Raw genomic sequence first — 25182 nt, 5'->3', positions numbered from 1 at the left:
GAAGCCACCCATGTCCTTTTCTCGTGTTCACATTAATTTATCCAAGGGCATTCTTGCCAATTCAGCTTTGTGTCAGCAAATGATTTTTCTCTGTACTTCAAACACTCTTGTAACTTAATACTATGGTCTAGTAATATTTATTTTCATTTGTAAATCAGAGATTTTAGGTTCGATTCTCGTCAAATGCGAATTTGGACCACATTATTGCTAGTTTATTGAGAGCTCACTCTCCTATCCTCTTAATATAGATAATATCGTTTGTTAAAAAAAAATTATATTGCTACGTGGTGTTACAATTCTTATATTGTAATACATGTATTCATAACACGTAAAAAAATCCATCATTATCAGTGTTTGAGGTACACATATAAATTCATCCATACGAAACACCAAAAATCACTTTTACTACTCTGTCATGTCAAGTGTAAATACATCAAGTTTATATATCTCATTAACTAGACATTCCATTTACCACTGCATCAAAAAATGATGAAGAACCCAGACTTGGAAGAATCTATCAGTTTCCCGGGAAAACCCTCCCAATTCGCCGCCGAATGCTGGTTCGATGATGCATGCATACTCGACATGGACTACTTCGTCAAAACACTAGCCGGAATTAAAGCCAAAGGTGTACGTCCTGACCTCATCGGTTCCATAATCACCCACTACGCATCCAAATGGCTCCCTGACCTCTCCGGCGACAGCAACATTTCCGACCAGAAGAACCTAACCAACTTCTCATCCTCTCCTGAAAGCATCACCGGCTTGTGGATGAGAAAACGCTTCTTCGTTGAAACCCTAGTGGGAGTCCTCCCTCCCGAGAAGGACTCCATCCCATGCAACTTCCTCCTCCGCTTGCTCCGCACCGCCAACATGGTGGCTGTGGAGCCCGCGTACCGGGCGGAGCTGGAGAAGAGGATATCATGGCAGCTGGACCAAGCCTCGCTGAAAGAGCTCATGATACCGTCCTTTAGTCACACATGCGGGACTTTGTTGGATGTTGAGCTTGTGACTAGGTTAGTTAAGAGGTTTGTGAACTTGGATGAGGCGGCTAAGAGCGGAGCCGCCATGGTGAAGGTGGCGAAGCTCGTGGATTGTTATCTCGCCGAGGCCGCCCTGGATGCGAATTTGAGCTTGAATGAGTTTGGAGCGCTTGCTGGGGCTCTGCCTAGCCATTCCCGTGCCACTGACGATGGCTTGTACCGAGCAATTGATACATATCTCAAAGTAAGTTCTTATAGTATTTGATTGATTAGGGTTCAGTTATTTCTGCACTTTGTTCCAACAAATAATTTCCATTTTGTTTTTATAAACGTGGAATGCAAACAACAAAATCCAATAATTCAACTATTACTTTCTTAATTAGGTTAGACTAATTGATAAATAATAGGTTTGTGTTCAATGAAAAAAAATCAATTATTGGTTTCCAATTTTTGGATATATTTTTTTAGCAAACAATATTATCTACACTAGGGGGAGTGGGTGAACTTAACTTCACAATTGGCTAGCAGTAATGTGATTCAAATTCAACTTTGACGATAATAGAACATCAGTCCTCTCACTTAAGTAAAAAGAAATGTCAATAGACCGTAGTATTAAATGATCCCAATTTTTGGATATTAGCTAGTTAAGACAGTATGAATGAGTGTGAATACATATATGTGTTTTATTGAAAACAACGTAACGGAAGAAATGAAGGGTGAAGACATGACATGAACAAGGAATCTTATCTCTTTGCGTCCTAAATATATAATGGGACATTTTGGATGCAGTCCCTAACTATCAATATTCTTTTATTGAAACCTTGTTAGTTTTTAGTTTTTTATTAAGGTCCCTGATATTAATGTAATAATGTAAGTTACTATATTTTTTTAATTAAAAATTAAAATTTGTAATTTGTAATTGTTTATATTAATGAGATTTTAAATAAAACCCATAATTATGGGATTAAAAATAATAAAATATAAATTATTCTCTCTATTATATTGTGTGTGTGTATATACATATATGTATGGGTACATTAACCAAAATTAACAAAAAAAGTTATTGTACCAAAACATGGATACATTCTCAAATCAACGAAAAAGAATGTACCCATATAAGTTTAAACATGGATTAAAAAATTTGAATGGATTTTATATTAAAAAAGGGTACATTTTACATATAACAAATTGATATATTTGAGAATGGGTACATTTAAGATTAAAAAAATTGAAAAATTATATGAATGGGTACATTTAAGATTAAAAAATTGAGAATCTTTTTATATATAAAAAAAAACTAATAGGTACAAACTTAATTTAATTTAATTTTTTATTATTTTGGAAATGTTTGAATTGAAAATTAATTAGAAGTTTAATAGAGGTGTGAGTATTAAACCCTAAATTAATTACTAATTTTTATATTAAAAAAATTATATAATAAACATGTAAATTCATTATCACATTAATGCTAGGGACTTGAATCAAAATTTAAGAACTAATAAGGTGTTAGTCAATAAACAGTAAAAACTAGAGACCGGATACTAATTTTTCCATATATAATACACGGCTGTGTTGTCACCAGCAAGTATATGTGAAAGGGTTTTAGGCTTTAGGTGGATATGTTCTCATACGACTAGTAAATTGATGCAAATGCCATTTGTTTAATTTTAGGATAGACAGTGGCCGGTCCCAGAGTTTTCTGACTTTGGGTTTTTCTGTTGTTCAATTGTGAGCAATGAGCCCGACAAAAAATGCACCTAACACAATAGAAAATGAGTTTTGATTACGTAGAAAATTATCATTGAAATTTTACAGAGTTTTTTCAGTGTGTCTAGCACGGACACATATGTCATATGTTATTATGTAAGTAGTGGAGGGACACTTGAAAAAAAAAATCCCTCCATTTGTATATTTACATATGGCGTACAGCCACACTAAAAAATCTCTCAAAAGTTTTTGGCTTTAAAGAGATAGACTTGTAAATGTTTAGCTGAGAAATATTACATTTGTAGGGTTTTGTAGAAATATCATTTTTTTTTAATTGATATGAGGTGTTTCGACAATCTGATGACATAATACGTAAAATCTCTAAAAATAAAATCAGTCGACATTGCATATTTCAAGTGAACCCAATTCTAGTGTGCCTGTAGATTAAATGACATTATTATTTCCTTCACAAACTCAACTGATCCTGCATGCAACTCCATCCAAAATAAGTAAACTTGACAATTTATATGTTATACAGTAGTTAATATAAAAAGGGTTGATGATATTAGGGTAGCTAATACAAAAAGTGAGATTCTTTGTATTTGGTCACGCTTTTCCAGCCACTTTTTGACTTCTTTTTATTTTTTATTTATTTATTTTTTTCCGTATTAGCTATCTCAACAACAGCTACGCTTGCTCAGTGATTTTTGTCCTTTTTTTCTTGGTGACATATCAATATGCAACCATATATAATTCCCATCATGACAGGCACATCCTGGAGTCTCCAAGCAAGATCGAAAGATTCTTTGTAGACTAATCGACAGTCGAAAACTCTCCCCAGAGGCATCTCTCCATGCAGCACAAAACGATCGCCTGCCTGTCCGAGCAGTAATCCAAGTCCTCTTTTCAGAGCAAAGCAAGCTTCACAGGAACATTGACTGGAGTGGCTCATTCAGCGGTAGCGCCAGAAGCCCGAACCCCTTTCTTGACCAGCCAGCGCGGTGCTTTTCGAAGCGTGAAATGAGTGCAATGCAGATGGAGATAAGGAACTTGAAGGAAGATGTGCTTAGGCTTCAAAACCAGTGCAACTCCATGCAAGTACAGGCAGAGAGGAAAGACAAAAAGAAAGGGTTATTTAAGTGGACTAGGAATTTCGGGATTTTGACTTCTTTTAGGGGTAATGTGGGCGTCGTGAAGATTAATGAGGGTGGAGATGGGGAGGTTGGGTATGGGAAACAAACGCCAATGGATATGAAGACCATGCTTGTTAGAGCTAGGGCTACTCCAAAGTGGAGGAAATCTGTATCTTGAATGTGAGAGAAAGAGTTGGGGGTTAATGGGTTTTTTTGTATTTATTTGTTTTACGTACCTTTTATGTTGTATGTTTTTTTATTGTGTGTTGTGACATGAGAAGTAATAAAGGTGATGATAACCGTTAGTTCTGCACAATATGTTCATGTTCATGTACATTTACATAAAATAAATTTGGAACCCACTAAGTCAAGAATCTTGTTAGACTTTGTATGATCATCTGAAAAAAGAAGTTTCGTACATATAGTTTATTTTGTCTAAGTTTAGAAGGGATGATACATCAAAACACCCCCCCCCTCCCCACCAACTCTGGGTTCGAGTGGCATTTCATCCCTAACCACAACTCATCCGCTGATTCTTCAACATCAGTCAGTTCATACCTCCACTTAGTTTCACCCAAGCTTCATCATGGTCATGGATAGATCGTCCAGATTCGGGTCCATAAGCAGTGACAAAATTGCCCTATGAAGACCCACCCCCCAGTTAAGCTATGAAGCTTCGTACACATGAAAAATCGGATATGCTATGAGGCTCGTGTGAATGAAACTCAAGACAATAAATCATAGTTAAGCACTTTTCAACATATAGTTCAAACATGGAAAATAGATTAGAGCACAATTTGATCAAGTTGAGTAGAGCATTGTGCTCTCTTTTTGCACATTTAGTCGAATCTTCCTCCACTTAATACAAGCATGAGGATATATGCTGAGCTGAGTGCGCGAGCTTTTAACTTAAGTTGTAATAACTTGTATTATGATCTTTTGGCCATTTATATGTGCCAAACAAATAAACTGTTTATCATGATGATGCTTGTAACCAAAACCTTCAGTTGGTTTGACACACACGGATGACTAAACGATTTTCATTTTGAATGACTTTTTGTAGATATGATATTTAAATGATGATAAAGAAAATGAACGGTTCTAATTATGATGTTCCTACGATGAAGATACATTAATCTAAACTACATATTAATAGAACTTTTTTTGTCAACCAAAAGAGGGTGAAAAGACTATTTAGTTTTCTATCACAACAAAAAAGTTAAGGGCAGTAACGTAATTTTATAGAACAAATTTTGTTGTTTTTTGTTTAAACCTCACATACAAGCTACATATGGTTTTAACATCTCTAATTTTAAAAAATAAAAATATATAAAAAATAAACCTCTCCCCTCTCTTCCTCTATCCCAATCTCACATTCATTCTTACTCTCTTCCTTCTCTTTCAATTTAAAAAACGAAAATAAAAAATTTCACACTTTTGTGTGTGGAGGCAGATTGTCTGCCCTCCCATTTTCATACCCTTCCCATCCCCTCCTACATTGTGCGATCATGGTTAAGCCACGTCAACATTTTATATTCCTATTACTTTTTGTTTTATTATTTTTATAAAAAAAATCAATATAAAATGTTGACGTGGCTTAAGAGCAAGTCCACCCATGGACATTGCTTGGGGGACAGGGGAGAGGAAAGGGCCCGAGGCCCTGTGAACTTGCTCCAGCGTTGAAGGAGCCCGAGCGGAGGTGAGGCCCGAGCTTCGGGCCTGTGAAGAATTGACAGCCCGAGAGCCCGAGTGGGTGTGACGCCAGCGCTGGCGTCTGACCTTTTTTTTATTTTTTTCTGTCAGGCGCGTCGCCCGACCATTTTTCAGACAGAAAAGTTACGGTTGGGAAGTTACGTGGCTTCCCACAGTCCATTCGATCTCAACGGCTCTTTAATTTGGACTGTTGGATCTCAATGGTAAAAAAAAAAAAAATCTTATTTAATATCAACCGTTCTATCTGAGATCAACGGTCGATATTAATATGCTTTATAAATAAATAAAATAGTTTTAAAATTAAGAAAAGTTACCGTTGTGACACGTGACACAATCTGGAGTGTTTGAATTCAATTTTTTTTTTAAATTCAACGGCAGAGATTAATTATTTAAATAAAAAAATTTTAAATTGTAAAAAATCCGAAAAAATATCTGATTTTTTTTTTAAAATGTTTCTACTTTTCTATAAATACCTTCTCATTATCATCTACTTTACACCACAATTTCATATTTTCTCAACTACTTTCAATCACATTCCTATCTTTCTCTCAAAGTTTAAATCCAATTTTTTTCAACAAAATGACTACAGATGCAGGTACGAATTGATCGCTTCTTGAAGATGTTGCATTGTGTACTAGCTGGGTTGAAGTTACTCATAGTTCGTGTACGGGTAATGAGATGCAGTTGCGAGAAATGTGGAGTCTTATTCATACCAATTATCTTGAAAAAATGGGTAGGAGTAGAACCAAAGAATCGATGTCTAGTCGTTGGAAATTACTTAACCAATCGTTTAGTATTTGGAGAGACGCCTTGGCACAAGCTAGTAGTAATCTTTGAAGTGGGGAAAATTACACGGATCAGGTAACAATATATTATTTATTTGTTTGTACTATACCCAAATTTACATAGCAATTATTTGTTTGTATTATTTATTTGTTACCTACTTTAATTATAATTATTTGTTTGTATTATTTATTTGTTACATACTTTGATTATAATTTTTTGTTTGTATTATTTATTTGTTACCTACTTTAATTATATTTATTTGTTTGTATTATTTATTTGTTACCTACTTTGATTATAATTATTTGTTTGTATTATTTATTTGTTACATACTTTCATTATATTTATTTGTTTGTATTATTTATTTGTTACCTACTTTACTTATATTTATTTGTTTGTATTATTTATTTGTTACATACTTTGAGTATAATTTTTTGTTTGTATTATTTATTTGTTACATACTTTGATTATAATTATTTGTTCGTATTATTTATTTGTTACCTACTTTAATTATAATTATTTGTTTGTATTATTTATTTGTTACCTACTTTAATTATAATTATTTATTTGTTACCTACTTTGATTATAATTTTTTGTTTGTATTATTTATTTGTTACCTACTTTAATTATATTTATTTGTTTGTATTATTTATTTGTTACCTACTTTGATTATAATTATTTCTTCTCTCCCATTGTGTAGCTAATTCAAGCACAAGCTTGGTATGGTGCCAAAACCAAAAGCAAAAATAAATCATTCAACCGGTGGGAATGTTGGAATATTGTCAAAGATTGACCTAAATTCAGAGATGTGCATGTCAGTCCAGAAGTTGTCATGAACAGCACCCCGCTATGAACAGCACCCCGCTATACTCTACACTTGATAATGGCTCGCATGAAGATGATGCAGAAGAAGTGCCCGAAACGCCCATCCCTGAACAAGCGTCGGGTTCGACCCGTTATCCAATTAGGCCTCAAGGTAAGAAGGCTTCAAAGAGAAAAAGAAAGTGCTTCCAAGCATGATTATGCAAAGTACATGGAAGAACTTACTCGCCATAGTGAATTGACTTTGGCGCGGGAAATGGCGAAATTTGAGGCTGATAAGGCTAGAGAGGAGGCAAAAGTTGCAGCTGTTGAGAGAGAATTTCAAGCTAATAAGAGAGAAAGAGAGCTACTTAAGCAAGAAAGGGAACTGGTTAGAGAAGAAAGAATGGCTCAACGAGATCGTGAGATTATGAACATGCCTTTAGAAGAGAAGTCTCCAAATTCTAAATATTTTTGGAAGTCAAAGAAAGAGGATGTGGTGCGTAGGAGGCGTGCAAGAGGAGATGGTCTTAGCAGCACAAATTGGTTAAGTGATGATGAATATAGTACTTTTTGTAATCGGAGCCCATAGTTTTCCAATCACCTTGGGTTGTAATTTATTATTTATTTAATTGAGTATTTTATGTTGTATCCAATTTATTGAATTTAGTACTTTATTTAAACCTCACTAAATTTATTTAATATGGTAATATATTTATACTATAAGAGAATCTTTATTCAAATGACATAAACACACCAAATAAAAAAACTCACCAAATGAACACCAAATAAAACGTACCAAATAAAATTACATAAACACACCAAATAATAAAAACCTCACTAAAATAAAACACACCAAATAAAATTACATAAACACACCAAATAATAAAAACCTCACTAAATGAACTAAAATAAAACACACCAAATAAAATTACATAAACATACCAAATAATAAAAACCTCACTAAATGAACTAAAATAAAACACACCAAATAAAATTACATAAACATACCAAATAATAAAAAACACACTAAATGAACTTAATTATCTTCAGCTTGTTTCAATGTCCACTTGTGCTCTATCAAGTCATGTTGCCTGGCATTGTGCATGTCTGCCCTTTGAAATGCAGTATATCGTTGAATGACCCTTTCATTGTAACGTCCATCCCTTTTTAATGGCTCATGTTGCACAATATATACATGTTCTTGAATTGTTCATCGTATTTGGCTCATATTCATCAACGGCTTCATAATTGTACTCATCTTCCATAATCATGTTGTGAAGAATGATGCACGTCATCATGATGGATCAAAGCGACTCTACATCAAACAATCTGGCAGCACCCATGACGATCGCCCAGCGAGCTTGAAGGATACTGAAACAACGCTTCACATCCTTCCTGCACCCCTCTTGACACTTTGCAAAGTGTTTTTCCTTTGCACTTCGCGGACGTGGCACTGTTTTGACAAATGTTGACCACCTTGGGTAAATGTCGTCAGCTAGGTAGTATGGCCCGTCGTACATACGTCTGTTGACCTCATATGTGACTTTTGGTGCCTTTCCTCATCCTTTTCCTTCTCATTTTGGGCTATATGGAGATTGAACATTCCTTCAGATTGGTTAAACAATTCTTCCTCTTCTTGATCGATTTCCACATCAGGCTTGAAGAAGAAAACATTGTAAGTAGAAACTATGAATAATGATACAGATTTTGATTTGGTGAAGAAGGAAGCAGAAACTATGAATAATGATAGAGATATTGAGAAAATTGGTGTAAGATTTAAAATGATGGATGATATGGAGGATTTTGAAATGATTAGGTTGTAAATAGTGCCACGTGGCATGCCGTCATTTGTTAAAAATCTCATCGAAATCTATCCTAAAAGATTCAGAAAAGATAACGACACGTGGCACGACGGCATTTGATAAAAATCTTATCAAAATCCATCACCAATAATTATCTTTTCGGATAATGACACGTGGCGCAACGAGAACGATTTAAAATCTAATCGAAATCTATCCTCAAAGATTCAGAAAAGATAACGACACGTGGCACGATGACATTGGATAAAAACTTATCAAAGTCTATGACCAATAATAGTCGTTTTGGGTAAATGACATGTGGCGCAACGAGAATGATTTGAAATATCTTATCCGAAATTACAAAAAAAATTATTTTGTAAAAAAAAAATTAATAAATATTTTATTGCCTATTGTCAGGACTATTCAAGTGCAATGATGAAGATGCAAAATGCAGTTACTGTTCATTATGGCAGTTACTGTTCACAGAGTGGATTGAATAGTGGATTGCCTGGGGGGAGGGCTCCAATGATAGAGTTGCTCTAACCGTGACCATACAAACAAGAAGGGATGGGAAGAGTATGGAAATGGGAGGGCAGACAATCCACCTCCTTTGTGTGTGAGTATATCCTGTAACTTAGTTATAAATAAAAGAACAAGTAGATTCACGGATAACACTTGTATTATCCTTTCCTTTTCGTTTTCCTTGTCCATAATTGGAGCTGGTTTGGATGAGAAAACAAAGATTTAGACACGATGACCAAATTGAATGGCCGTTTAAGTTGGTTAAACAGACAACTTTAGAGAATACTTGTCCAGAAATAAAAACATTTATCCTTTAACCGTTAAACCTCATGCAAAACCCTCTGGGAAGACGATGCTCTGAGTGTCCAAAAATGGCGGTTTCAGCTAAAACCACTCAAATACCTCACTCTCCGCATCTTCCCAATCCTCAATTCCCCAAGACCCATAAGCTCGAAGCCATCGGTTTCTCTCACAAGCTCCAAACCCACCTAATTTCCTACAGAAAAACCCAAGAAATCACAGTCTGCAGCACCTCCTCTGTTTCCACACAGAACCCAAACTCTGATTTGAAAAAGCTTTGCCGCCATGGGAACCTTGAACAAGCTTTGAAGCTCTTGGATTCGATGCAGGAGGTTCAGGTTAAAGTGGATGAAGATGCTTACGTTGCTTTGGTTAGGCTGTGTGAGTGGAAGCGAACGCATGAGGAAGGAGCTCGCGTGTACTCGTACATATCGAATTCGACGACCCTTTTGAGTGTTCGGCTTGGTAATGCATTGCTGAGCATGTTTGTGAGGTTTGGTAATTTGGTTGATGCTTGGTATGTGTTTGGAAGAATGGGTGAGAGGGATGTGTTTTCTTGGAATGTTTTGGTTGGCGGGTATGCGAAAGCGGGGTTTTTCGATGAGGCTTTGAATTTGTATCATAGAATGTTGTGGGTTGGGATTGTGCCTGATATTTATACATTTCCTTGTGTTCTTAGGACTTGTGGGGGCGTGCCGGACTTGGCGAGGGGAAGGGAGATTCATTTACATGTGATTCGATTCGGGTTTGAGTCCGATGTTGATGTGGTTAATGCGTTGATCACAATGTATGTGAAATGCGGTGCTCTTGGTACTGCACGGAAGTTGTTTGATAAAATGCCTAGGAGGGACAGGATCTCGTGGAACGCAATGATTTCGGGATATTTTGAGAATGGAGAGTTTTTGGAAGGGTTGAAATTGTTTCTCATGATGCGCGAGTCTTCAATTTATCCGGATTTGATGACTATGACTAGCTTGGTATCTGCTTGTGAGCTTCTTGGGGATGATAAATTAGGGAGGGAAATCCATGGTTACGTTTTGAGGACGGAGTTTGCGGAGGATGTTTCGGTTTGTAATTCTTTAATTCAGATGTATTCAATCATTGGGCATTTCACGGAGGCTGAAAAAGTTTTTTCTAGAATGGAATATAAAGATGTGGTGTCATGGACATCAATGATCTCGTGTTATGGCAATAATGCACTGCCTGACAAGGCTGTGGAAACCTACAGAATGATGGAGCGAGAGGGAATCATGCCAGATGAAATAACTATAGCCTGTGTTCTATCTGCTTGTGCATGTTTAGGGAATTTGGATATGGGTATGAAGCTTCATGAGCTTGCTTACCGGACTGGGTACATATCATATGTGATAGTTGCCAATACACTCATTGATATGTATTCTAAGTGTAAATGCGTCGATAAGGCTTTGGAAGTGTTCCATGGCATCCCCAGCAAGAATGTCATATCATGGAGTTCTATCATCCTTGGCCTTCGGACCAACAATCGGTGCTTTGAGGCTTTGATTTTCTTTCGGCAAATGAAACTCAGGCTGAAACCAAATTCTGTTACCTTGGTTTCTGTCCTATCTGCTTGTGCAAGAATAGGAGCTTTGATGTGTGGAAAAGAAATTCATGCCCATGCATTAAGGACTGGTGTAGCATTTGACGGTCATTTACCCAATGCACTTTTAGACTTGTACGTAAGGTGTGGAAGGATGGGACCTGCATGGAACCAGTTTAACTATAACAAAAAGGATGTTGCAGCTTGGAATATCCTATTAACTGGGTATGCACAGAGGGGTCAAGGAAAGCAAGCAGTTGAGCTATTTCACAGTATGGTTGAGTCCGGGTTAGATCCGGATGAGATCACATTTATTTCACTATTATGTGCTTGCAGTAGGTCTGGTATGGTTAGTGAAGGGTTGGAGTATTTCAGAAGCATGAAACTTGAATATTTTATTACACCTAATCTGAAGCACTATGCGTGTGTAGTTGATCTACTTGGTCGTGATGGTCAATTGGATAATGCGCACGAGTTTATACAGAAGATGCCTATAAATCCCGATCCAGCTATATGGGGAGCCTTGTTAAATGCATGCATGATCAACAAGAAGGTTGAACTTGGTGAGCTTGCAGCTGAGCAAATTTTTAAGATGGATACAGAAAGTGTTGGGTATTACGTACTTATGTGTAATCTCTATGCTGACAGTGGAAAATGGGAAGAAGTGGCACTAGTAAGAAAGATGATGAGGAAAAGGGGCCTAACTGTAGATCCTGGATGCAGTTGGGTGGAGGTAAAGGGAAAAGTTCATGCTTTCCTAAGTGGTGATAATTTGCATCCTCAATTTAAGGAAATAAATGCAGTTATGGACGGATTTTATGAGAAAATGAGATCTGCGGGTGTCAAAGAGCCCGAAACCCGTCCAACAGATGAATTTGAAGCTTCAAAAGCTGAGATCTTCTGTGGACACAGCGAAAGACTTGCAGTTGCATTTGGGCTCATTAACACAGCGCCTGGGATGCCTATATGGGTGACTAAGAACCTTTACATGTGCCAAAGCTGTCACAGTACTATCAAGTTTATCTCTAAGGTTGTGCGTCGGGAGATTTCTGTAAGGGATACAGAAAAGTTTCACCATTTTAAGGATGGCTCCTGCACTTGTGGGGATGAAGGTTACTGGAGAAACTCCGACAAATGAGCTGCTGGAGGAATATTTAATCTTAGATAAATGTGGGGCAGCGGATAATTTGGGCTCAAAGAAGATGTGCAACAGAGATCTCAGGAGAGGAAGTAAGCTGCTTATTACAGTACACTACCACTAGGAAAAAAAAAATAGGGGCACTGTGGGTGCACTTTAAATTGATATTTTTTCAATACTACCCTTCTCGGGGGTAATTGTTATCTCAGAACAGTTAATATGTTGTACCTTTATCTTTTCTGCTTTTGAGTTTTTTATATACATAATTACCCTGTAAAGGAGGTAATGGTTTAGAAAATTGTATAGATACGATATGATGTCGGATTTATCTGTCTAACCGTTTTCCCAATACCATTTATGCTTTACCACTACACTTTTGGGGCCCCACTACACTTTTGGGGCAACCTTAGAGCAACTCCAGCGGAGGCTGGTTGCTCGGGCGACAGGCGAGGACAAAGGGCCTGAGGGCCGGTGGAGAGAGGTCCAGCCGTGTGGAGGCCGAGCGACGGTGGGAGCCCGAGCGAAGGTGGGGTGGGGAGTCGACGGGCCTATGGCCCGAGGGCTTTGCAATTTTTTATTTTTTTTGTGTCAGAGAGAGAGAGAGCTTTTGTAATTTTTTATTATTTAAACAAACAAAAAAAACTATTATTTTAATTGCTCATTGCCAGGGGATAGTTCCAAGGATGGAGATGTAAATGGCAATTACTGTTTATTAATGGTAGTTACTATTCATTTAAGGCAGTTACTGTTCAATAGGGTGGATTGAATAGTGGATTGTCAGGGGGAGGGCTCCATGGGTGGAGTTGCTCTTATAAGCTCGAAATACAAATGTGGCCTTCGGTAATGTGGTTGTTTATGCAATACAGCATTATTAAACCACAAACTCTCCACCACCAATGGATATGAATGCTGGACTGGATATGCAGTGAACTTATCGGTACATTGTAGAGCGCTGTCTATCTCTTATGCACTAATGCTTCTAAATGTGTGATTCGTTTGTTTGGATTTGTTTTCTGCAGATATGGACGCTTCTGTTCGACTTTCACGTAAGGCCTAAAAAGTAATTCAACTTTCATTATCACGCATGACATACATTTGTATGAGTCTGCATCTATTCCATTTAACGGAGCTCGTGCTAATATCTAATGTCTTCCTTATCAGATTTTCTTCTTCTGCATTGTTGTAGACTTTCTAGCTGAACATTTGAGATGATTCTGGCAACCGAAATCTTACAAGGAACTTGAATAGGATCCTTATATAGGTAAAATAGAGAATGCATTAGTAAAAAGTACAACTAGCTGTCATCGCAAATCAATCTTATACACAAACAACATTATAAATGAATACAGTTGAAGGCGTCATCGCCTTGCTTGCACTCTTTACCGAAGAAAAACATACCTAAGAAAAATTTATAAGGAATACAATGGAGAAGAAAAAGAATGAATACAGTTGAAAAATAGACGAGCAACTGAACTTCTGTTCATATTTTCACTCCTTTCTTGATTGTTTTTATAGATGACTTCATAAATTTGTTTCCCGTAGCATAGCTCTCTTCATCATCACTGGTTACCATGGGCTTCTTTCGTATGCAGTCAACACCCTTTTTCATGCCCAAAATTATAGATGGAGAAGATGGGATTCGTCGAAAGACTCTAGCACTCTCAGACCTTGTAAGTTTTCTTTCCTTTCCGTTACTATGGTCCCTTCTTTCCCTCCCTTCAAAACTGTTCCTGCTAACAACTCCCTTAAGGACCTTAACAGGAGTATGCACTTGATGTGCATTTTCATTCTTCTCTTGGACAATTAACTGCTGCTTCAGTACACCTGCTTTAGCATCAGCCTCTGGACACTTAAGATTCTTGACTTCCCGTGGGTACTTCAAATTCATTTGACTGATTATATCACTGGTCCTGTGTTTTTCATTTGCACCTTCTTCAACTTGACCGATTATATCACCGGTCCTGTGCTCTTCATTTGCACTTTCATTCTTAGGATCCAACTCTTCTGGAGAACTATCCAACAGAATCTGAAGCCACTTCTCTACATTCCCCTTGCCACGTTCTTTTCTGCTCTCTTCATCTTCCACAATCTCTGGTTCTCGAATGACAGGGAATTGAAATTTGTGCTTCCCTTCTATTTGCAGTGTCCGCATTTGATTCTCTAACAAGCTCTCATCCTCTAATGCAACACTGTATCTGGCCTGCTCTCTGAGGTTGTCAATAGACAAACGTTTTTTCGGTCTTTCCAGTTCCTCATACAGTTGAATTCTTCTATCGTCTTCATTCTGTGATAAAGCAGCATCAGATGCCTTCTGTTCTTCCTCTAGAAATACCCTTAGTTCCTTACGTAAAGGCGTTCTTGGCTTGGTTGCTGGTAGACAAAGGACCATCTTGCTATCCCTCTCCTCAGCTAATGCATCATCCATTCTCGACCTTTTCCTTGCTTGTTCCCATTCAGGCCGTATCTGTGTCTCAAGCTCATCTCTTTGTTTGTATTTCTTATGAAGTTCTTTCTCCGATGCATCACATATTGCCTTTTGTGCCTCAAGTCTTGCCATGAGCGCACTACTTGCAGCTTGGTTCAGTCTCAGTTGCTCCTTGTAAATGACAGACCTTAAGCAAAAACAAAAAGGGAAAAGGGTTAATGAATCAGTCTGTAAAACACATTTTATAAAGGTCAAAAATGATAAATCCTCTACTCAGATCGTTGTTTATTAATCTTACTGGTGCATAGCATCTCGAATCATCTTTTCGAGTGTGGTCCTATATGATGATTGTGCCTCTGCTAGCCGCCGGCACTTCTCTGCTCTTCTCCTTCGCTTTATCAACGTCAGCTCCAAGTTTTGAATGGTGAGCTTCTCATCTTCATTTTTTCGCCTCAATTCATTCACTTCATCATCCAAGTTGTGTATCTCAGCCTGCATCTTTGCAGTTTGTTCCCTTTGTTTTAGGGAATCTCTTGCCATGACAATCGCTTGGTATGGGTTTCTAACGAACTCCGGGTTCTCATTTTCTTTCAAAACTGCATGTTTCCCATTTCTTGCAGCTAACACAATCCAAAAAAAAAAAAAAAAAAAAAAGATTATGAATTACAATACTCGTTATTACTAAACAGACAATAAAAACTGTTGAGTAGTTGTTACTTAAGCACTAACCAATTGCAGGAGATTGTGGCCTTATCTGCTTATTGTAGTCCAGGGATTTCAAAGCAGATGAAGAACCATATGACTCTCTTCGAGATACAACAATGGCAGCCGGAGCTAGGCCCAAATGCTCTTTCGATTCCACATAATGTTGCGGAAAAGCGTGGGACTCTACCGTCTGTGAAGAATTGAGCTCCTCGCATTCACCTTCAGCGAAGAGAAACGAGAATGCCCTGTGCCTGCCAATGTTGTGAAAGGACACAATATGTCACAAGTCAATGTTTTTGAAACAAGAAGCGTGTATGAAGAGAAATATGAAGTAGACTTCCACCTGAAATCGGCATTGGTAGAAGCAAATATCGATAAGAACTGGTTGACGGATATACCCAACTGAAAATCCCACCATGGAATGAGAAATTCAAGCATGTCATGCTTCCTCTTGCAGGCTTGCCATTGCAGTATCCTCAAATTGCTTGGGACAGTCAATCCTCCCCCTAAATTTTCAGCAAAAATGACCGGAGATTACAAATATGTAGAGAGAGAGAGAGAGAGAGAGAGAGAGAGAGAGAAGATAGAGCTATATACTTGAGCAAGGAAACCAGTGATCCATGTCCCAAGCAAGAGGAGAAGCAGAATCAGCATGGAAATACAGAACGTTGCCATACGAGTCTACTCGAATTACCGCAGGATCAAAGCCGGCATTCCTGAAATTCGAAGTAAGTATAAAGTCAAGTAAAAGAATATCATTGTTGAATTCTCCAAGTTTTCTAATTTTGAAAGTTTATGGAGCAAAATCAAGAGACTTACCCAAGGTGGTTGAGCTGCTTCCACAAAAGACTGACGAAAATCTTCGGCCTGGCAGTAGGTTTCGCTTTCGGGTCAATAACCGGAAACATCTGCTCTAAATCTCTTGCTCTCAGATCCTGAAAAACCACATCACCTCATAAACCCAGCATTCCCAGAATCAAAGAAAGAAAACAACCCGATTTCCAATTTCCTTCCTACATTTCTCTCACTTTCCTGGGAAACAAACAGAAAGTTAAAAGTTTCACTTCTCATACCTCCTCTTGCTGCAGACAGTAAGGCATGAAAGTGAAAGGAGGGCCATGGCTGTAAGGTCCAACGCTGCGGTCGCGGCAGAGCTTCGCGTAGGCTTTTGGGTACCCGAGGCCGTCATCGATTTCCATTTCGCCTCCGGTGAATGCGTAATCGAAAGCCATTGTTCTTCGATTGAGTGCACGGAAGAAAAACAGGGGAAGCAGAGGCGTTTTGTTGGCTGAGATTCAAGTTAACGGTCACATTGGTTGTTATCTTTTTTCTTTTAAAAAGGTTGGAGAGTTGAAGATTTGGTTGACACGTCAGCAAACGGTAAGGCGATGGTGCAACGGCTAGAATAGGGGGGGGATGGTCCACAGTGGTTATGATAATTAAATTTTTGTAACAAAGTCTTGACCACTCTTCCATACTTCTTGGATTTTTATATAATTAAAATTTGGGACATAGTTGTTTGATTTTACATTTCTTCCCCCTCCTTTCATTTCAATTTGATAGGAAAAGGATTTTGTCAAGACTTTGAGATGGGGTAGATGTAAAAAAAAAAGAGGAGAGAGAAGTTTATTTGATTTTTTATGGTATAGTTATTTTTAATTATCTGTAAATTTAGATTGCCACACGATGAAATGATTTACTGAAACAGTAAAAAAGATGATATTGTTTGAACACATATCGCATTGTAAATTATATGTGAGAAGACATTGATTGTTAATCATGAACATTTTCGTCGTGATATTAGGTGGAATATGTTTGATGGGAAATTTTAAAGAGATTTTATTAAGTACTGCATATTTAAAGGGCGTTTTATAATATAAGTAGAGGAAGTTATATACTTTTATACAGGTTATTTATGCAAATGGATCCTTATTTAAAAAAAAAATAGGAATTAGATGTGGGGCTCACTCCACATCGAACTTCACGATCCGAATTGTCTATTTTATAAGTCTTGATACATAGACCATCTTTGCCAAAAATTCAATTCAATCTGAAATCATTTGCCTATTTAATTATCAAGATAAAATTTTATTGTTTCTTATATAACAAAGAATTCGTTAATTTCTTTGAACCCAATTAGATGTCTTAAACATTTCTAATTTGACTAATATTTTGCAAAGATGATTTATGAAGTGCAACTTGAAAAATAGACGGTTTGAATCGTTAACGTTCGATGTAGTATAAATCTCATAACTAATCCCTATTTTTATAAAAAAAATGAAGATCCCTTCCCCTAAAAACTTCTTGTTTTTATATATCCCTCCGCTTATTTTACAAGCAACTGCTAGAATACCTTTCACTTGAAGGGAAAAAAAAATCGACATTTGTTCAAGTCAAAAGCGATATTGAAGCAATGATTTCTTCATCATTTGATGTTTGAACAAAAAATCAACACACCAGTAAAAGCGGCAGAAAGGCCCTTTTAGCTCAAGTCGAATCCAATATTCACTTTGCCCTCAGGGCCTACAAAAAAGAGGGCCGGCTAGCGTTGTCCGGTCTTTCCAAACATCATTATTGTTCTTGGACTTCTTTAGTTTAGGGTTTTATAGTTTAACAAAGCTAAGAAAGGAATTTAGTTCAAAATCAAATAAAATCTTTTCATTAGCCATATATTAATGAGAAATTTCTTTTGTATAGGTCAATAAGGAAGTCCCAAGATCTTATCTTATAATTAAATGTAAAGCAACGTTTTTGTTCCTTGCTAATATCAACCCTCCTGATATGTTTGCTGATGTCCTGATTGAGGAGAGTTCTCATCGCAATTTTAGTTGATGTTGATGTAACTTTAATGCTTTCTAAGCATAGCTAACTATAGTTAAGTTGTTTTGTGCATGACATTCTTTTTCCTTCGATTGGGTTGAAATTCCCGGCAATGTTTTTTATCGAGACCCTTTTATGCACACTATCCTTTTACATTGTATGTTTTCTCCTCTTTAATGAATATCGTACTTTAAAAAAAATGCATTAGACCAACTCCAATCCTTGGCCTAAGGCCAAAACAAATTTAGGCTTTTCATTTTAGGCCTTTGGCCAGAAAATTGTCTTTTTCATCCAATGGTATGGCCTAAATTTTATGCCAGAAAAAAAATTTAAATATTGTTTTAGCCTTTTTTTTTCATTTTTTTCCATGAGCTTTTTGAAAAATAATATTTATTAAGATTAACTTAGCTTAATTTTATAAGCATTTTAACCTAAAAATATTTAAATTTCAAGAAAGTATGAAAAATCACACAATAGACACATACGAACCACACTTTCAAAAAATTTGTGTGGAACAAGTGCATGTATGAACAAATGGATGGGTATTTATAGTGTTTTGGGGGTGAAATTTGAGTTAAATATATATTTTTAATTATCACAGCCTTTAGGTTTTAATTTGGGTCGTTGGATCATTTTTTACCATTATATTTAACTCATTTGATCATAGCCATTGGATTATAAGTAAAAGTAAATAAACGTTTTTTATTTTATTTTTTGAAGGCTTTTTAGCCAAAATGATCATTGAGATTTGCATAACTTCTCACTTTGGTCCATGAGATTTCAAATCAATAGAAGTGGTCCCTAAGATTGTCCACCGTCCATCATTTTGGTACTTCCTTTAAAAACTCCGTTAAGTGTCCTGAAGCTCTCGGCCGGAAGTTTGGGCAATTTTCAAAGCTTCGTAACTCAATCGTTTCTTAACCAAATTCGACCCATAATTTATCAAAATGAAGATAGGAAAGTGTAGAATATGATTATACCTATTTGGAAGTCCAATGGTTGCCGGAGGTGGTCGGAAATAGCCTCAAAGTTGACTGTTCCGAGGGAAAACTGGAAAACTCGCAGGAAACTAAGTAATCTTTAAACGTTCATAACTTCTTCAATACTCAACGAAATCAAGTGATTCAAAAATAAAAATCATACTTCTCAATGAAACGAAGAGAATGATACCTTTTTTCGGCTAACTGGCCATGATTTGGTCGAAACAATGGCTCAAAAGTGGCAAACTCGAGACCATGATAACCAATTTCAACCCATTTTCTGGTCAAACCACTGTGAGTTAGCCTCTGAAAAATGTACCATTATCTTCTTCTCGTCTAGAAGTATGATTTTCGTTTTTTGAATCACTTGATTTCGTTGAGTATTGAAGAAGTTATGAACGTTTAAAGTTTATCTAGTTTCCGGCGAGTTTTTCATCAGACCAGTCAACTTTGAGGCTATTTTCCGACCATCTTCGGCAATCATTGGGCTTCCAAATAAGTATAATCTTATTCTACCATTTCCTATCTTCATTTTGATATATTATGGGTCGAATTTGGTTAAGAAACGATTGAGTTACGAAGCTTTGAAAATTGCCCAAACTTCCTGCCAAGAACTCCGAGACACTTAACGGAGTTTTTAACGGAATGACCAAAATGATGGATGGTGGGCAATCTCAGGGACCACTTCTATTGATTTGAAATCTCAGGGATCAAAGTGAGGAGTTATGAAATCTCAGGGACTATTTTGATTAAAAACCCTTTTTGAAATATGATTGTTGATCAATCAACGATAATTAATTTTAGCCGCACGATATGCAAAGCTATTAATGGTGGCCGACGTGCCTGTCAGTAGTGGGCCCTTTAGCGTGTCGTTGTGCTAGGCAAAACGTGGAACTTACGCTCAAAGGTGGCTCCTACTCATTTTGGTCGTGGCCTAGATCTTGCTTTTTCATTTTTCATGTTTTTTTTTCTTTTGCTTGGGCCAATTATTTTGCCAAGGTCAAAAGGCGAAAGGCCTAAAAGTACTGGCCTTGGCCAATGTTGAGTTGGTCTTAATATATCTCAATACATGATTGATCTAATGTATAAATATTGTTGAAATTATTGTTAACACTAAACATTTATTGATAGAAAAAAGGGAGACTTTGAATGCGGTCCTTAGCTATGAATATTCTTTGATTGAAACCTTGTTGGTTTTTAATTTTTGATCGAGGTCCCTGAAATTAATGTGATAATTTATTTCTATGTACGTTACTATATTTTTTAAATTAAAAATTAGAAATTTTAGTTGATTATATAAATGAGATTTTAAATAAAAAACCATAATTTGTGGGATTAAAAATATTAAAATATAAATATACTATTGTGTGTGTGTGTGTGTGTGTATATATATATATATATATATATATATATATATATAAACATGGGTACATTCATCAAAATTAACCAAAAATATTATTGTATCAAAAGTTGGTGTACATTCTTCAAAATGACCAAAAAAAAAAAAAAATATTAGGCTTAACAACATTAGTAAATTTCTTGGATTAAACTTGACATGGATACATTTTAAAATCAAAGAAAAAAGAATGTACCCATATTAGTTTAAAAAAGGATTAGAAAAAAAAATTGAATAGTTGTATGTACAACTTGCCTACACAATTATTCCGCAATTACATGTCGTGTCTCCAAAATAATGTGGTGTCTCCCTATCCCAACTTCGTAGAACTTGAAAATTTGGCCTTCATTGAATACAACTTTACCAAAAGACTAAACTATACCAATATCCAAAAATAAAAATTGATGAAGAGGCAACTAACAACCCTAATAATTTTGCTACTCCATTATACATAGAGGCTACCAAGAATTATTTTTCAAATCATAAGAAAAAATTGTTACAAATTCTTAAATCTCCATGTGTAGCAGAGAGATTCAAGAGTACCTAAAACAGCAAATTCCTTGTTTCAAATTTGGTGCAGCCGAACATTCATCATAGAACAAATTTGACGGCCTTGTCAACGACGTTCACACTAGCACCAAAATTGGAGGAACTATAATATTTATCTTCGAGTTTAAGGCAATCGACTTTCCAATGCCCTTCTTTGCGAGAATAAATGCATGTATTGTTTCTGGTCTTAGGTTTAGATCTTGAATTTCCTCTATTACTATTTAAACCATATTCTTTATCTCTGCCTCATCCTACCAAAGTCTCAGAATGAGCATCATTCGAATTTCCAAATACTTTTTTCTTTAACTCTTGAAAACCAGTTTTGCATTCTCCACACAAAGAGAATACTTTTGACATCGAGCTGATGCAGTGGTCAATGTTGTTGATAATTGCAAGTGTACAATATCGTCCAAGTAATATAGTGATAAGTAGAGTGTCGTTCAAACAAGGATCGGATTAACCTAAATTTACTATTTAGATTGACTCCAAACTAAACGTAAATAAAAGAAGGATTACATTGACAAATTCAAATATGCAAAGAAATGAAAGAAAAGTAAAAGGGTAAAAGACTATTTACTACCATCATGTTTCGTGGTTTTCAACATTTAGTACATCAAGTTTTTTTCGTCTCAGAGTCATACCTAAATTTTGGGACAGTCTCATACATCCGTTAGTCAAACTGTTAAATGTGCCGTTAATTATGACATGGCGCCCATGTGGACAATGACTGGGCACCACGTGTCAACCACGTTTTTTTTTTCCTTCTTTCTTCTTCTTCTTCTTCCTCCGACTGCAACTTTTTTTTTTTTCTTCTTCCTTCTCCTTCTTCCTTCCTCATTCTTCCTTCTTCCTTCTTCTCCTTCTTCCTTCTTCCTTTTTCTCCTTCTTCCTTCTTCCTTCTTCTTCCTTCTCCCTTCTCCTTCTCCTTCTTCTTCCTCCAAATCTGGGGAAGTTTCTTTTTTTTTTCCTTCTTCCTCCTCCTTCCTCCTTCCTTCTTCCTTCTCCTTCCTCCTTCTTCCTTCCTCTTCTTCTTCTTCTTCCTCCGAATCTGCCCAGATTCGGTTTTTTTTTTCTTCTTCCTTCCCCCTTCCTCCTTCTTCCTTCCCTTTCTTCTCCTTCTTCTTTCTTCTTCCTCCGAATCTGGGAAGATGAAGGTTTTTTTTTTTTTTTTTTTTTTGAGGAAGATGAAGAAGAAGGAAGAAGGAAGAATGAGAAGAAGGGGAAGGAAGAAGGAGGAAGGAAGAAGAAGAAAAAGAAGGAAGAAGGAGGAAGAAGGAGAAAGAAGAAAAAAAAAGTTGCAGTCGGATGAAGAAGAAGAAGAAGAAGAAAGAAGAAAAAAAAAGAAAAAAAAAGCCGAATATGGGCAGATTCGGAGGAAGAAGAAGAAGAAGGAAGAAGGAAGAAGGAGGAAGGAGAAAGAAGAAGGAGAAAAAAAAACTTCCCTAGATTTGGAGGAAGAAGAAGAAGAAGAAGGAGAAGGGGAAGGAAGAAGGAGGAAAAAGAAGAAAGAAGAAGAAAAAAAAGAAAAACAAAAAACCGAATCTGGGCAGATTCGGAGGAAGAAGAAGGAAGAAGGAAGAAGAAGGAAGGAGAAGAAAGAAGGAAGAAGGAGGAAGGAGGAAGAAGAAGAATAAAAAAAAAAAAACTTCCCCAGATTTGGAGGAAGAAGAAGGAGAAGGAGAAGGGAGAATGGAGAAGGAAGAAGGAGAAGAAGGGGAAGGAAGAATGAGGAAGAAAAAAAAAAGTTGCAGTCCGAGTAAGAAGAAGAAGAAGAAGAAGAAGAAGAAGAAAGAAGAACAAAAAAAAAAAACGTGGCTGACACGTGGCGCCCAGTCATTGTCCACATGGGCGCCACGTCACAATTAACGGCAGATTTAACAGTTTGACTAACGGATGTATGAGACTGTCCCAAAATTTACAATTTAGGTATGACTCTGAGACGAAAGAAACTTGATGTACTAAATGTTAAAAACCATGAAATATAAGGGTAGTAAACAGTCTTTTACCCAAAGTAAAAATAACATTTGATTGACCACGAAGTAAAATTGAATGGATTATAAAAGATTAATATATGGAAGCACTAGGACATTAGGTTCTTCATTCTCAATCCCATATAATCCCGTTATTCATATAACATCAAATTATTCTCAAGTTGCTAGCAATTATCCCTTGATTCGTCAATATTTCCTGTCAGAATATACTAATTGTGTTTCTAACCATCTACCCATGCTAAGTCTAGCCACAGATATAGATAGCTGAAACCTTTATGCTCAATAGATAATTACACGATACTACACAAATCATAACCAGTATGTCTACTCAATTATGTAATTCATGGTAATTGTTATGAGAAACAATCTACTAAACTTAACCTATCAGTCACAATTTAGTTCTTCATACAAATAACGGCCAGTTATTTGATAACAACGAAGCACAATAACAATTACTCAACATGGAAAATAACTGAGATTAATATATAATAACGAGAATTAGATGTTCATGATAAAAGTACACCCTAGTCCTAGCAAAAAGACTTAGTTCATGATCAAACTAATAACAAACATGGATGAATTCGATGACATGGAAAGAAGCAACCAAAACTTCAATCTCGATTTCTCGGCAATGCTTTAATCCACAATTTCTTCCTTTCGAGGGCCGATGTCTATCCCCGAGGTTATGAGAATCCTCCTGAATGTCTCACCTCCCTTGCGGCTGGGTTCTACTCCCTTTTTATATCTGCTCTTTTTTCCTTTTAACTTCCCTTGCTCTTCTTAACTAATCCACCGCCTTTTGGACTCTCAAAAACCCAATCCCCTTTTGGGAAAAACAACACCGAATGCTTTGCACCGCCTAATTAAATTGGGCTTCCTTTAATGATCCAATTTTCTATATGATGTACTATTCCATTCTTTGCTCCAGCCCATCAGTTCACATCCCACTCGATGATTCTTCATGTTTCTCTAATTTAAGCTTCCAATTCCCTGCTTTATTCACAAATCATCTTTTCTACAAAAAATTCACACAAGACACATTAAACTCACCAATTTAATATAAAATCATGACTAAATAATAAGTGTAAGAGGTATAAAGCCTGCATATAAAATCAACCTAATAGTCAAGATATATTAGCTGCTCCTGACATAATAACTCGTTTGGACTTGAGTTTAGTTTGGCCACAAGATTTCCACAAAATTCGCTTACCAAGGAGCTAAAGAACAACAAAATCTAAGATTGATCCTCATCATCAATTTTATTATCCATATCTTTCAAATTCATGATAATCTTATTGAGGGAGAGAAGATGAAGAGGGTTTATGTAAAGAGAGAAGATAAAGTTTATAGATATAAAAAAATAAATTATTATGTCACCTCCAACATCATATCATTTGTATTCATTTACTATAGTCACAATAGTTTATATAAAATTTACCAAGCACTTCAATACTATTTTTTTTTCGTTAAAAGCAATTTTACAAAAAATGTTTACCAAACACTCAATTGCTTTATTTTACAAAAAATGTTTACCAAACACTCAATTGCTTTATTTTACATATGTTTATTCTTAACATACCAGTAGCAGCTTTTGTTAAAAAACACAGCAATACCAAACTAGCCCTATATGTTCGCAGGGCCGGTCCTGAGATTTTTGAGGCCCAGGATAATGTCAAAAAATATGCCCTAACTCCATATAATAAAAATGATTTGTTTTTACAGGTAAGACTTCAATAAAATAACACTTAGAAAAGCACACCAAATTTAATAATTTAGAAAGGGTAATGTTAAGAAGACTAAATTTGTAGACAAAATATGGTAAACTAAATGACATGGAAGTTGATGATTGGATTATTATTTAAGGGTTGATTAACGT

At 36.3% G+C, this 25182-nt stretch overlaps 3 protein-coding genes across 3 annotated transcripts; 2 read left to right on the top strand and 1 right to left on the bottom strand.

Annotated features, from left to right (window-relative positions):
* Window positions 1-389: 389 nt before the first annotated feature.
* On the top strand, window positions 390-4139 carry LOC126612592 (root phototropism protein 3). Its single transcript, XM_050281052.1, has 2 exons — window positions 390-1227; window positions 3459-4139. The coding sequence occupies exons 1-2, from the start codon at window positions 487-489 to the stop codon at window positions 3999-4001; spliced, it is 1284 nt and encodes a 427-aa protein (XP_050137009.1). The 5' UTR covers window positions 390-486; the 3' UTR covers window positions 4002-4139.
* Window positions 4140-9609: 5470 nt separating this feature from the next.
* On the top strand, window positions 9610-12777 carry LOC126611711 (pentatricopeptide repeat-containing protein At1g15510, chloroplastic). The gene has a single exon (XM_050280091.1). It carries the CDS (start codon window positions 9774-9776, stop codon window positions 12438-12440), a length of 2667 nt encoding a protein of 888 aa, XP_050136048.1. The 5' UTR covers window positions 9610-9773; the 3' UTR covers window positions 12441-12777.
* A 916-nt stretch (window positions 12778-13693) lies between these two features.
* LOC126611712 (uncharacterized) lies at window positions 13694-16876 on the bottom strand. Its single transcript, XM_050280093.1, has 7 exons — window positions 16644-16876; window positions 16390-16505; window positions 16168-16286; window positions 15914-16076; window positions 15595-15821; window positions 15164-15485; window positions 13694-15052 (listed from the first exon to the last, which is right to left on the bottom strand). The coding sequence occupies exons 1-7, from the start codon at window positions 16800-16802 to the stop codon at window positions 13921-13923; spliced, it is 2238 nt and encodes a 745-aa protein (XP_050136050.1). The 5' UTR covers window positions 16803-16876; the 3' UTR covers window positions 13694-13920.
* Between the last annotated feature and the right edge of the window lie 8306 nt (window positions 16877-25182).

This window comes from Malus sylvestris, chromosome 17 (genome assembly GCF_916048215.2).
Source record: "Malus sylvestris chromosome 17, drMalSylv7.2, whole genome shotgun sequence".
NCBI classification, from domain to species: domain Eukaryota; kingdom Viridiplantae; phylum Streptophyta; class Magnoliopsida; order Rosales; family Rosaceae; genus Malus; species Malus sylvestris.
Note: the sequence above shows the minus strand (reverse complement) of the source record. Positions and strands in the feature narration are given on the sequence as shown.